Source organism: Dipodomys spectabilis, unplaced genomic scaffold, assembly GCF_019054845.1.
Source record: "Dipodomys spectabilis isolate Male_0828 unplaced genomic scaffold, ASM1905484v1 ptg000783l, whole genome shotgun sequence".
Lineage (NCBI taxonomy): Eukaryota > Metazoa > Chordata > Mammalia > Rodentia > Heteromyidae > Dipodomys > Dipodomys spectabilis.
Window position 1 is genome coordinate 20,425,094 of NW_024871460.1, and position 14,464 is coordinate 20,439,557.

The following is a 14,464-nucleotide window of genomic DNA, read 5'->3' on the forward strand; positions in this document are numbered from 1 at the left end:
CTGCTAACAATACATATTAGTAAATCAATAAACAAAATGTGATCTCACTATACAATGGAATATTCCCCAGAAGGTGAATGAGAAACTGTCCTAAGCAGCAAGGCTACATGTGATATGAATACAACTATAAGATATCTAGGAAAGGTAAAAATGTGAAGATAGTAAAAGGATCGAGGTGTGCCAGCAGCTACATAGAAGAAGGGAAAGAGGGAAGAATAAAAGGAGTATACACCAAGCCCAGAGTTCAAGCCCCATGACCGACAACAACAATCACAACAACAAAAGGAGCATGGAGAGTTTATAAGCAATGTAGATTAAGATAATGATGACTATCATTGTGAAGATTAAAAGATCTTTAAAAAATAATTTTTTAAAAAAACATATTTTCTTCAGGCTCTATCTAGCTCTCCTGGAATAAAAAAAAAAAAAAAAAAAACTGACCTTGCCCAGGTAATTGTAAACCCCTCTGTACGGTATTTTCATAATAAAAAAAAAAACTGAATTCAAGTAAAATGTTAAAATTTAACTATAGAAGATATACATTTAGAAAGTTGACCATTTTTCCCTTCCAAATATGATGTATCCAAATTATTCGTCCCTAGCACTCAGGAGGCTAAGGCAGAGAGGATCACAAGTTTGAGGCCAGCGTAAGCTTCACAGCAAAATCTTATCTAAAAACAAACAAACAACAACAACAAAAAACAACTGTGTGTGTGTGTGTGTGTGTGTGTGTGTGTGTGTGTGTGTGTGTTTGCTTATCAAAACAGAAGAGTACTGATTCTGGAACGTGATACTTCATGGGTGCCAGAGGCACTCAGATTCATGTGAAGTGTGTTATTATCACATTTTAAAGCATACCTTGTCTTGTGTTTCTGCATAGTTATAAAAGCTTATACTGGCTGAAATGAATATATGCAGCCACTAACATGTGGAACTACCATAGGTTGACTGGACTTTAAATACTTAAAAAAGAAAAAAACCTAATCCTACTGGGGGAACTTCTAGTCTGTAGCAACCTAGTCACTTAGTATTAGGTTGAAATTTTCTTTTACTTTGTTTGTCATGGTTTTTGTGTATCACCTGATTGGAATTCCTAAACTTTAATGTTTGATGGTCTTCTGAACCTCAATGTAGGAATGTCCATGTGTCATATGAACATTTACACAGTATAAATAAATAAAATGCTGATCATCTTTTGTTCTAAAAAAAAAAAAGAATTTTTTCCACTGCTACACTTTTTATCCTTTTTCCCTCGAGTTCTGTATGTCCCCCTACCCTTCCAAAGATACACATGTAAATACAGAATACATGCATACAGAAATTTTAAGTTAATGAAAATTTTAAGATAATTTAATATATAATGAAAATTATATATATGAAATTTGTCATTATTTCTCTAAACTCACAAAATGCCTATCACCACATGAAATTCTAAAATAAACAACTTTGAGCAATATCATGCCAATGGTACAACTAATGTACCATTCTGAAAGCAGACATAGATAATGGGAAGACTATGCTGAAAGTATATACATATCTCTGAACTATCTTCTTAATTTTGCTGTGAATTTTCAATTATTATTTAAAAAAATCAAATGTTTTATATAATAGAAGTAATCTGGAAATACATGGTAACATATTAAATCAATTACATGGAGTTTAGTTTTTTTGTTTGTTTTGTTTTGTTTTTTTGTTGGTTATGGGGCTTAAACTCTGGGCCTGGGCACTATCCCTAAGCTCTTCAGCTCAAGGCTAGTGCTCTTGAGCCACAACACCACTTCTGGTTTTCTGGTGTTTAATTGGAAGTAAGAGTCTCATGGAAATTCCTGCCCAGGCTGGCTTTGAACCACGATCCTCAGATCTCAACCTCCTGAGTAGCTAGGATTATAGGCACGTGCCCCCGGCACCTGGCTTAGACTTCAGTTTTTATAAGAAGTGTAAGCCAGCATAGTGGTTCATATCTATAATTCTAGCTATTGGGAAACAGAAATAGAGAGGATTGGGCTCAGTGGTAGAGCGCTTGCCTTGCATGCCTGAGGCCCTGGGTTCCATTCCTCAGCACCACATAAGCAAAAAGAAAAAAGCTGGAAGTGGCGCTGTGGCTCAAGTGGTAGAGCACTATCATTGAGCTGAAGAGCGCAGGGACAGCGCCCAGGCCCAGGGTTCAGGCCCCATGACCTGAACAAAAAAAAAAAAAAATTCAGGCTGGGAAGGTAGCTCAGTGGTAGAGAGGATCATGGTTCAAGGCCAGACTAGGGAAAAAAGTTCATGAGACCACATCTCTACCAAGAACATGCTAAATGCACTGGTGAATGTCTTTCATACCAGCTATGTGTGAAGCCTTAAGCCAGAAAAATATGGTCCTAGTCAGCTGCGCATAAATGTGAAACCTTATTTAAAAATAATAAAAACATAAAGTGTTGGGGTCATTGCTCAAATGGTTACAGAGCCTGACAGACAAGTACGAGGCTCTGAGTATAAGCCCTAATACTGGCAAACAAAACAAAACAGAAGTATAAAATGTGTGAAAATATTAGGAATACAAATTTTTAAATGAGGAACTAGAAGTTTAAGGTTCCCTTTCAGCTTATTGTAATCCTTGGCATACTGTGCTTTGAAATCAGTGCCTTACTTAGGCCCTGTAATCACTTGACCCAGATCTCCAGCCCTTCTTTATTTTTTTTTTTGATATGGTGATGCCTAATTCTTAGAGCTTCATACCTACATTTCCCACATATCTAAGATCAAAGGCGTCCATACTATGCCAGGCTTATTGGAAGAAATGGAGTCTTGCTAACCTTTTACCTATTTGGTGTCAAACAGCAACTCTATCCCCAGAGAATTTGAGATTATAGGTATAAGTCACTGAGCCCAATTCATTTCTTAGCAAGAGAACTTCCCTAGAGTCAATTTCCAATACAGAGAATGAGACAAAATAACTACAGAACAAATACAGAGCAAAACAAAACAAACACTGAAGAATCTGTACGTAATAAAAGATGGAACAGATTGGTTATGAGCTACAAAGAAGACAATAAAGTCTTTAGCAATGTAACACTACATTTAGGTAGTTCAAAAGCTTAATTTCATTTGTAAAGCATACATGATTTTTCCAATACATTTATTTTTAAACTTCATCATCAAAAACAAATTTGAAGTTCCCTTCATAGCTTCCTTTTCTACCCAGAGTCCTAAACATAGTTTCAGGATTAAGGCAAGTAAACAGCAAGGGAAAATCAAAAACAAAACAAAATACTGTGACAGCACATTGCCATTTTTCAGAACAAGGGAAAATCATGAACATGAAACTGCAACCTAAAAAACCAAGCATGGAACAATACATACTAACCATTAAGATAAACAAGAACCTCACAGAAAAATGGTCCTCATTATTCATGGATGCAAAATAATTTTTCCCATTAGTTTCTACTGAAAACTTACTAAATCCAGCAACAGCAGTTTTAATTTATAAATGATCTCAATATTCCATTTCTGTCAAAATATTTTATTAAAGTCACAGGCAACTCTTTCAAAGAAGAAAAAACAAACCTCTGCTCTACATAGGGTAGAAGCCCATCTGCTCAGAGGTGTTGGCTGGATGTAGCAAATTACATCTGCAAGGCTCACTGCAAATGCTCCATAATGAAACTCAGGATGTTGATTTTGACCCAAACACCCTACACAGACTGGATCTGGCTATAGTAGAGATCATCTCTCTTTCCATGGCAATTGAAATCAGATGACACGTTTCAACAAACAGTACTTCATTCTGAACTTTAGAAATCCAAGTTCAGTATATGAGTCTTCAATTTTTAAGAATTCTATTCATCCTATTAATCATTTTAAAACATTATTTACTAGTGATCAATAATTATTAAATTAAAAATTAAATTAAATTAAAACAAGCTAGAAGTTAACCTTTTAAATTTTAAATATTTTTTCTTTACAATTACCAAAAGAGATTAAGCTACAATCATGTCTGTAGTGTACAAATGCTCTGTGATATGACAGTGTATGCTAATCTAAAACCCTTTGCTGGTTACTGAGGCTTGGAACTGGGCAACATGCAGCAGGACAATGGTAGAAAGTAAGGCTAAAGGAATGGGTAGGGAAAACTCATACAAAATCACAGTCATGTTTAGGATTTTTAACATTTACCCTAGGATGGATATAGGAAATCATGAAAGGAATTAAGGGCATTAAAAAGAAATTACTCTGAATAAGAAAGGGAGAATAATTTGAAATTAATTTGGTCAGGATATTAAAGAGAGAGAAATTGTAGTATTGTTTTACTAGTTAATTGGAGATTGAAACCCAAGACTTGTCTGCCCAGGCTGCCCTTAGTCTCATGAGTACCTAGCATGAACCACCTAGCTTGTCCTATCTGATTCTAAGCAAAATTGCTAAAGAATTTTAAAGTACCAACAAGTATAGGAGTGACAGTCAGTTTAAAAGAACGACTTTTCCCCTATAGTATCTACTTCATTCCTTAATACTATTGTGTTGAGTAGTGTCTGCAAGTTAATTAAAAGAAGTAGCTTTATGATGATCACAGCATTTCAGGAATATTGTAACAGCACCAATCAATCAAAGAAGGAAAAAAGACTGGGAATATGGCTTAGTGGTAGAGTGCTTGCTTAGCATGCATGAAGCCATGGGTTCAATTCCTTAATACCACATAAACAAAAAAAGCCAGAAGTGGTGCTGTGGCTTAAGTGGTAAGAATGCTAGCCTTGAGGAAAAGCAGCTCAAGGACAGTGCCTAGGTACTGAATTCAAGCCCCAGAACTGGTGAAAGAAGAAAGAAAGGAAAGGAAGGGAAGGGAAGGGATATAGGGAAGAGAAGGGAGACAGAGAAGGGAAAGGAAGGGAAGGGAGATGGGAAGAGAAGAAAAGGGAAGGGAACGGAGATGGGAAGGGAAGGGAGATGGGAAGGGAAGGGAAGGGAGATGGGAAGGCAAGGGAGATGGGAAGGGAAGGGAGACAGGGAAGGGAAGGGAGATGGGAAGGCAAGGGAGATGGGAAAGGGAGGGGAGGGGAGGGGAGGGGAGGGGAGGGGAGGGGAGGGGAGGGGAGGGGAAGAGAGGGGAGGAGAGGGGAGGAGATTGGGAAGGGAAGGAGATTGGGAAGGGAAGGAAAGGGGAGGGGAGGAGATTGGGAAGGAAGGAAAGAAACACAGATGTGGGAAATAGCAGAGATTGGAAACCAGGCATTGGAACCTAGAAAGCCTCTTTCAGTATTATTAACTCTGATGGCTTTAACTAGAGCACTTACCACGTGAAAGACAGATACTATTAGTCCTCTTAATTGCCTCATTCAATAAAGCCTTCTGAAAAAGTCAAAGTGGAAAAAATAATACATGGAAAGATACTACATGGAAAAAAATGACTAAGATGCTACATTATTCCTTCAATAGCTTATAAAATATAAGAGAGCAGCACCACATCTATGTTGTTCAAGTCTATATTCTGTGTCTAAAACATAGTCAGTGCATGATCATATTTTCCTGTGCCTGTTTTATGTTTCAGGCAAGAGCCACCAGCACCTGGTTATGTCTCAGTATACCGAAAAAGTTTTAAGGGTAGGAATAAAATGTCTCATTTTTTGTTCCTTCTGGTCACATTTATAATGATAATCCTGAATAATATTTAAATGAATAGAGTTTGTGCCATATTTTCCATATAAGTCAGAAATATAAACAATATTCTGAAAATATTATCATCAAATAAAAGGTTAAAATATGTGACTTTTGTTGCATGGAAAACAACCTGCAGTACATTTCACTAGAAATTTATAAAACCTGTTTTCAGGAATTATGATTTTAACAGAAATTTAGAGCTACAGAAAATTTAGAGCTACAAAAATATAGAAAAAGATAATTTCTCAGAAAAAGAAAGAAAAAAAAGCAAAAACCAAAAAAAGCTTTAATTAAACACTTTTAGAGTTACAAGGTGGAAATCAGGCAAGGCAGCACACACCTGCGATCCCAACTACTTGTCATGTTGAAACAGAGGGAATGTATTTCCAAGCTAGTCCAAGCAAATATAGCAAGACTCTATCTCCAAAACAAAATGGGATAGAGGAGGAAATGATTAAAGGGATGGCATTAAGATATACTGTATTCACAAACTGATAAGTAGAATTTAAACCACTTTGTACAACTACTTAAATAGTTAACAACAACAAATGTAAAAAGAGGCTGAGTTGATGTGGTTCAAGTGAATTAATAATAAAATTTTAACTAATAAATATGTCTTTTCCCTTCCACTCACATCCTCTCTTCCCTCCTTCCCTTCTCCTCCTTTCTCTCTTTTCCACACTCTTTTTCTTTTGTTTAGTAACAGTAGTAGCATTTTGAATTCAGGGCTTTAAGCTTGCTAGCTAAGTGTTGTACCACTTGAGCTCCACTCTCATTCCAAAAGCAATATTTTATAGTACAATATATATCATTTATGAAGTTCCATTTTTATTTCTAATAACCTAACTCAATTCTTATGCGTTGCAATTGAAAATATAACTGTAAATATATATGTGTATTTGGCAACTATATATATAACTATACCACACTTTTTCTTCCTAAAAATTAATAATTTTTAAAAATGAATATTTGTTCTTCAGTTTCTATTTAGTATTTAAACCACCAAAATCTCACTTGAAGTAAGAGTAGTTTTCTGAAGTATTCTGATAAGAGGAACAACAACCTAAAATTCTCAAATTCCATGACATGCTTTATTCCTTATCTTACTGAGCAACTCAACTGCAATTATAAAGAACCCAATCCTTGGTCTTCCATTAGATAACTTGTGTCTTGTTCCCTTTACTTGAACTTTTATTTGTAACTTCCATCACCTGCTGTTCCTTTCCTTCTCATTCAATAAGCATTAGTCCTCCCATTTAATCTGTCATTATTTAATTGATTTACATGGTCTCATCATTTTTTCTGTTTTTTGCTTTAACTGATGGTTTCCTCCTACCTTTTGTATCTCAAGCTAAGGCCCCAGATAAGAGATCTGGATCCATATGTGCAGCAGCTCATTAGACCTATTTACTTGAGTACTCCGTGGAGGACTTTACAGCATGCACCGAAATAAATTCATGTATATCACCTTACATTTCCAAACTTATCCTTCTTCTATTCTAACCATAATATTGACTATATAAATTTCTATTCAGACATCTAAGCTATGGAACATGTTATTCTTTAATTTTCTCCTTCACTATCCATAATTACATTAGCACTGTTTGGACAGAATTTTGTTAACTTCTTTAATATTCCTTGGTTCTATCCAAATCACTGTAACAATTACCACTTACAATGATTCTTTCATTTTTAGAAAACTTGAATAACTGGCTAGTATATAAGCAATCTCACTGTGTCCAATTTTCTTTCCTTAAGCTATCTCCTCCCAATCCATTGTCTGTACTTAGCAAAAAACATTTACTAACCAGAAATGACCTGGACACAAAACAACAGATATCAAAGGAAAAGGGCACAATAGGAAAATTCAGTGGATTTACCTATTCCACATCTGAATATAACTGATTAGAAATGTTAGCAACATTTATCTATATTCTGCCACCATCAAAAATGACACTGTGGAATTGGGGGAGCATTATAAATCCAATGTCCATGAGAATAAGACAGAATAAGCTGGGTGACATAACTCATGCCTAACTGTTCAGAAAGCTATAATCTAAGGACTGCAATTCAGAAGCAGCCTAAGAAGAAAAACCCTTGAGACTCTTAATCTCCAAATAACCAGCAAAAAGTTGGAAGTGGAGGTGTTTCATGTAGAGAGAGGCAGCAATGAGTGAAAAAGCTAGGTGACAGTATGAAGTCTTGGGTTCAAACCTCAGTACCGGCACAAAATAATAAAAGAATAAGACAAGGTATAACAGAAAATAAGATTTAACAAAACTTTTTAAAATCAGAAGTGACTTAGGAAAAGAAAGGCAAGTTATTTTTAAAAGTATTTCAATATGCAAATATAGCTGAAAAAGAATGCAAGAGTGATATTATAACCAGGAATACCACTTTAAAAACTGGTAAAACAAGTAAACAGTTCTTTATCTATGTATGTACAAGTAAAACAAAGAGTAAATAACTCAACATATATATACCAAATGGTTACACTAAAATTATAAACCCAATTTATAAAAATGATAAATTATATACTTTCCTAAATTCATTAATATACTTCCCCAAAAATGTAACTATTTAAAGCAAAGGATTAAAGAAAGCTAGAATTTCAAGATAAACAAATGTACTTCAGGATGGGTAGGATTGAACATCCATGTTCACAACGAAGGCTAATTGAAGATAAAGCCCAGAGCCGACTCAAAATAAAGGCATTATCAGCCCTGCACTATTGGCTTGTGCTTTTAATCCTAGATAGTTAGGAGGCAGTCTTTAAAGGCCATGTAGGCAGAAAAGTTGCTAGGTTCCATCTCCAAAATAACCAGCAAAAAGCAAGACTGGAGGGATATCTCAATTGGCAAAACATCAGCCTAGGAAGCTCACAAGGCCTTTAGTTCAAATACCAGCATGGCAAAAAATAAAATAAGTAAAAAAAATACATTATCAAATGAATAAAATTGAGAGTTCCTAATATCTGACCATCAGAAAAAATCAATTTTAAATAATCTGAAAAGGAAGAAGTGTTACAAAAAGGAAAGATTAGCGAAACCCTAGTACAGGGGCCAGCAAAGAAGATGTAGGGCCAAATTTTTACTTCTATCAGATTTTGTAAATAAAATTTCATTGGAACATTATGCTGATTCATTAACATATTGTCTATAGATGCTTTGGGACTATGAAACAGTTGAACACCTTCAAAATAAATCATATAACTGATGTAAACAATATATTAATCATCTAAATCATTACTAAAAATTTCCTAATCTCTGCAAAATACATGTCAATCTAAACAATTATATCAGTATAAAATAAAATGACATCTTAAGAAGTTTTTTTTAAGTTAAAAGTTGACAATAATCTGTAAATTTGGAAATGAAGATTAAAGTGCTTGAAGATTTGCATATTGTTCAAGAAGAGGGTAATTGGTATGTCACATAATTTAACAAACTGACTATGTACCTTTATATTTCTAGAACTGTAGTTGACCTGATGAAGGCATATTGGTTTTGAAGATCAAAAAAATGAGCAATAATGAAGGGATACTTTGAGTAAGAGAAATAACAAATAATAAGAAAGTAAAAAAGACAAACCATAGACAAGAAGATGTTTGGGAGATGAAAATGTTCTAAAAAATCTACGATGAACAGGACTGTACTGTTAGATCACTAAACTGTTTCCTTTATAAAGAATTTTATGACATATAAATTGTAGCTTAAGAAAATCATTATTTGACTATTAGTGGATTTGATTTTTAATGCCATTTTTTAGTTTTACAAAAATTATCAATCTTAAAGAAAAAAAAAAGCATAGCCAGACGCTGGTGGCTCACATCTGTAATCCTAGCTAATCAGAAGGCTGAGATCTGAGGATGGTGGTTTGAAGCCAGCCTGGGAGCAAAGTCCTAGTGAGACTCTATCTCCAACTAAATACTAAAAAACTGGAAGTGGAGCTGTGGATCAAAGTGGTAGAGTGTTATCCTTGATATCCCGGGCTCTGAGTTCAAGCCCCCCATGACCAAAAATAAAACAAAAAATAGCATGCCATAATTCATTTTATGAGGATAAAATAACCTTGATATGTAACACAATAGCTGTTATAATAAAGAACTTCTAATAACCAAAAGCAAATAGGAAAGAATATCAAAGATGCTAAAGAAAGGATCCCTGAATTAAGACTACGTGAGAACTTCTTAAGTTTCCTCTAATACTTAGAATTCCATTATTTTTATCTTAATGGTATTCAAAATATTAAAGACCAATATTAACATCTGGTAGTAAAATATAGCTTCCAGTTAAAAAAACTAATTTTAATGGAAATGTCAGTAGAGAAAAAGTGAAATCAACATCAAAGTTGGAGTCAAACATTTAAATCTATCTGCTGTTCTATTATTTAGCAATCTAAATAAAAGAATTCATACACTTACATCCAAATAATATGAACAAGGTGTTGACCTATTTAGCACTGTCAAAAACGTGAGGCTTGTTATTAAAATATAGATTCACATTACTTACGTTGTGACTTAAAACTTTTCTAGGTTCACAGTTTGTTTGAAAAGAGTATGTCAGAGTTCAAAAGGGAATGAATTCGCAACTGAAAACCACCTCAATATAAGAAATTAAATACATATTGGGAAAAGAAGCATAGCTATAATTTTTGACAATTATTTACTTTGTATAAATAAGAAATCTAAAAATATATTATGCTTGAGGTAAATAATATATTCCATTATTCTAGTATTTATGTTATTTATATGTAATATAATTCATAAGTCAATTGGCTTCAATTAAGATCAAACTACTTACCATTTCCTATTTCAGTATAATGAAATCAATTTTCTTTCAAATTAATTTTTCTTGCAATTACATTTTAGTGATTATGTTATACTGCAGATAATACCAAATAATATACATTCATTTAGGTGAATTAAAAGGTATGAATGACTACAATTTAAAGGTATGAATAACATTAAACTATACCAGCTCAGTTATTTGTCCACAGAAATCTTTCAATGAGTTGACTTAACATGTGTACTAGAACATTAAAAAAACTAAAAATATCAGTTAAAAGTAATAGTCACAAGAAGATTTTTTAATGTACCTTCTTCAAGGATGGGCCGTGGGATAACAAAAGGGATTTCCTGCAGAGGTTCCATATGTTTGTGACCAGCACTAATAACCTTTATTTGAGGTAGACAGAGGATAAGTGTTCCTGGCATGCTGCACTGGCCGTGGTACCAACTTCTTACTGTTCCAGGAATGTCACCAGATACAATTGTACTTGGGGAAGGCAGACTATCATTTGGAATGAACACACAACAAGATTGTAATTCAAGCTAGAAAAGAAAAAGAGAATTAAAATATTTGGATCAGACTAAACACATATTTGAAAACCTTGACTATTCATCATAATAAACATTCAAGCCAAGAATGAAAACATATCCTATGTATGACTTTATAACCTTCTCTACTAAGAAACGTAATAAACCTTTAAAAATATTTTTTACTATCCCATTTTTAAATATTTTTATTTTCTTTCAGCAATTGTACAAAGGAGTTGCCATTCAATAGAGCAGTTTATGAATACAGTATCTCCTGATCAGTGTCACTCCTTTTAACATTCTCACCCACCCTCCCACCGCTTCTCTCTTTTCTTAATTTTTGGGTTTTGTATTGAATTGTTTTGCCATTTAACAAAGTAATTATGTATACAATGCATCTTGATCTGTGTCATCCCTTCAATATCTACATCCCCCTTTCACCCATTCCTTCCATTGTTTTTCACAATTCTGTGACATATACATTCTTGCCTCATTCTGCTCATTTCTCCCTTTCATTCTTTCACCCTGTTCCCCTTGCCCCCACCACTTGCAAGTATCCAAGTCCTAGAACTTATTTTGTTGGGCTTTGACTTAGTCTTTCTAAAGAATTACACTATTTGTGTTCCCCACAGAGTCTATCGTACTTCAGTTAATTCATTTACAACCCACTGTGCTTACTTCTAGGTTTATAAGCACATTCTAGCTCCAACAAATGAGTGATACCATGCATGTGTTTCTCTAGGTCTAGCTTACTTTACTTAATATACTTTTTTTCCAAGTCTCTCCATTTCCTTATGAATGGTACAATATCATTGTTTCTGATGGATTAGTAGAACTTCATCATGTATATATACCACATTTTCTTGATTCATTTGTCCACTAAGGAGCATCTGAGTTGTTTCCATACCTTGGCTATGATAAATAATAATACTGCAATAAACATGGCTGTGGTAGTGACTTTAGTGTATCCTTGTTTGTGCTCTATTGGATAAATGGATAAATGCCCAGAAGGGGAATTGCTCAGTAATAGGGTAGTTCTTTTTTTTTTTTTTAAGACCCTCATTACTGCTTTCCAGAGTGGTTGAACAAGCTTACATTCCCACCAATAGTTGTAACTGTTAATTTTCTTGATAATGGCCAATCTAACTAGGGTGAGGTAGAATCTCAGTGTTGTTTTCAGTTGCATTTCCTTTTTGGCCAGAGATGTTGAACATTTCTAAGAAAAGATTTTTTTAATGCTGTAATCTTGATCAAAACCACTCACTGACACAAGATGAAAATATATTTGCCATCCCATGGTTCTATCCAAAAAATATAATTAAGTTAAAAAATATGCTAGCAAAAACAGGTGAGAAAAAAATCTTTCTTTTACAGTTTATTAAACTTTATTAAAATGGAACAGATAAGGCCTTACAACTGTTTACTTTTATTAAAAAATGTTTTCTATATGAATTTTGCTCTGAAGTATTTATTTTTAGATTTATAGAAAATACTTAACATGATACATTAGTTATGTTTGACAGCACAATTTAAAAGGAACAATACAGGCATATTCTCTATTGATTTAGACTAAAAGGTCAAAATATGAGTAATGCATTTAATACTTCACATAGACAGTAATGCTGTGTTGAAAAATGTTTTAAAAAAATGTGAAGGGCGGGGCTGGGAAGGTGGCTCAGTGGTAGAGTGCTTGCCTTGCATGCCTGAGGCCCTGGGTTTGATTCCTCAGCACCACATAAGCAAAAAGAAAAAAGCCAAAAATGGCGCTATGGCTCAAGTGGTAGAGTGCTATCCTTGAGCTGAAGAGCTGAGGAACAGTGCCCAGGCCCAGAGTTCAGGCCCCACGACCGGACCCAAAAAAAAAAAAAAAAAAAAAATGTGAAGGGATAGTATGCTACATATGCAAATGTGTGTATAGATACAGATATATCTTTAGATACAAATTTTAATGGTGCCAAATCTCAATTTCATAGTTAAGACACCTAAAATTTCACTAGTTCACACTGAATAAGGCATAAAGAATCATCAGTGAATGGGCCTGAGATGTGAAAACTCTGAAAGATAAATTTTCTAAAATATGATATATATTGGGAGGATTCCTTTAATGATAAGAATATATATAAAATCTAACCTATTCAACTATTCAAAATTATTATAAAGTTATATTTTATATATACTGAGCCTATCACATAAATCTTTTTACACTTTTTAAATAACTGTTAAACTGTATGTCTAAAATTGTGGTTTTAACATAAAAAATGTTGAGTGATTTATATTACTGAATATAAATCTGCAGCAGTAAATTTTGCATTAATGTAAGGATCTGACAATCCAAGGGGAAGAAAATGAAGTAATCTGCCAGTAAGACGTCCTGAAGCTGGGGGTCAGTTCATGTTCATGGAAACCATCTGGTTGGGACCCTCTGAACCACACCAAACACAAGTGATCTTTTAAAAAAATATCCTATTCATTAATGCATCACAGCTGCACTGAGTGTTACTTCATTTTTCCATGGCAACATCCTTTCTGTTTCAAGGATCTTGTTTCAGTTTTGGTAGCAACGTATTCTTTTGCCAATATTGAACACATTCATGTGTTAAAGTAAAGGGATTATTACAAATTCTTGAAATAGAACCACCTCTATCTGGATTCCTATTAGATCAAGGGCTACACATCTAAGTCTCATACACTGAGAATAAACCAATACAGTAAAAATTGTTTGCAATTCTTACTTTAATAAAAGAAATGACTGCAACTTAATTTTCTGAAGTTTCAAATGTATGTGTATTTTAAAAAAATATATGTCATTGTTCTTCCTTAACCTTAGTTTTACTGACTTATGTGGCCTATAATTATGATTGCAACTCAGTTAAAAAGAAGAGATGTGTATGCTGGTGGATCATGCCTGTAATCCTAGCTTTTAAGGAGGTTGAGAACTGAGGACTGGGGTTCAAAACAGCTCAAGCAGAAAATCTAGGAGACTTCCATCTCCAAATAACCAGCAAAAAAGTCAGAAATGGAGGTGTGGCTCAAGTGGTAGAGTGCCATCTTGAAGCAAAAAGATCCAAATGAGAGCACTAAGTCCTGATTTCATGCCCCAGTACTGAAACAGAGAAGGAGAAGAAGGAAGAGGGAGGAGGAGGAGGAGGAAGATGAGAGGGAGGAGGAAGAGGAGGAAGAGAAGGAAGAGGAAAAGGAGGCTATGTTTAATTTACATATTAAGCTGAAAATCTTAGCAAGTGGCCATTATATCAAACACTTGATATATAAAAACTGCCGTATTTTCACTTAATAACACTATCTCCTATTCTAAAATAACATGTTCCTATTTTTTTACACTTGAAACTTTAGAGCTAATCAGATTGCATAAAATTTCTACATAATGACTTTCCATATATGAATGCAGTAATCTTCATGAAAGCAAATTAAAAATAAAAGTGAATGCTGAAAATTGTACTTCATTCATATTTCTCTTATTCATGAACTAAGCCAGAAGCTAGCAACAAAAAT

At 34.1% G+C, this 14,464-nt stretch overlaps 1 protein-coding gene across 2 annotated transcripts in view; it reads right to left on the minus strand.

The window, feature by feature from the left end:
- Vps13b (vacuolar protein sorting 13 homolog B) overlaps window positions 1–14,464 on the minus strand; it is a 505,216-nt gene that overhangs the window by 287,417 nt on the left and 203,335 nt on the right. For both annotated transcript variants that reach the window (XM_042673185.1, XM_042673186.1), the window contains exon 23: window positions 10,735–10,969. In XM_042673185.1, the coding sequence (XP_042529119.1) occupies window positions 10,735–10,969 (235 nt within the window). The remainder of the gene's footprint in view (window positions 1–10,734; window positions 10,970–14,464) is intronic.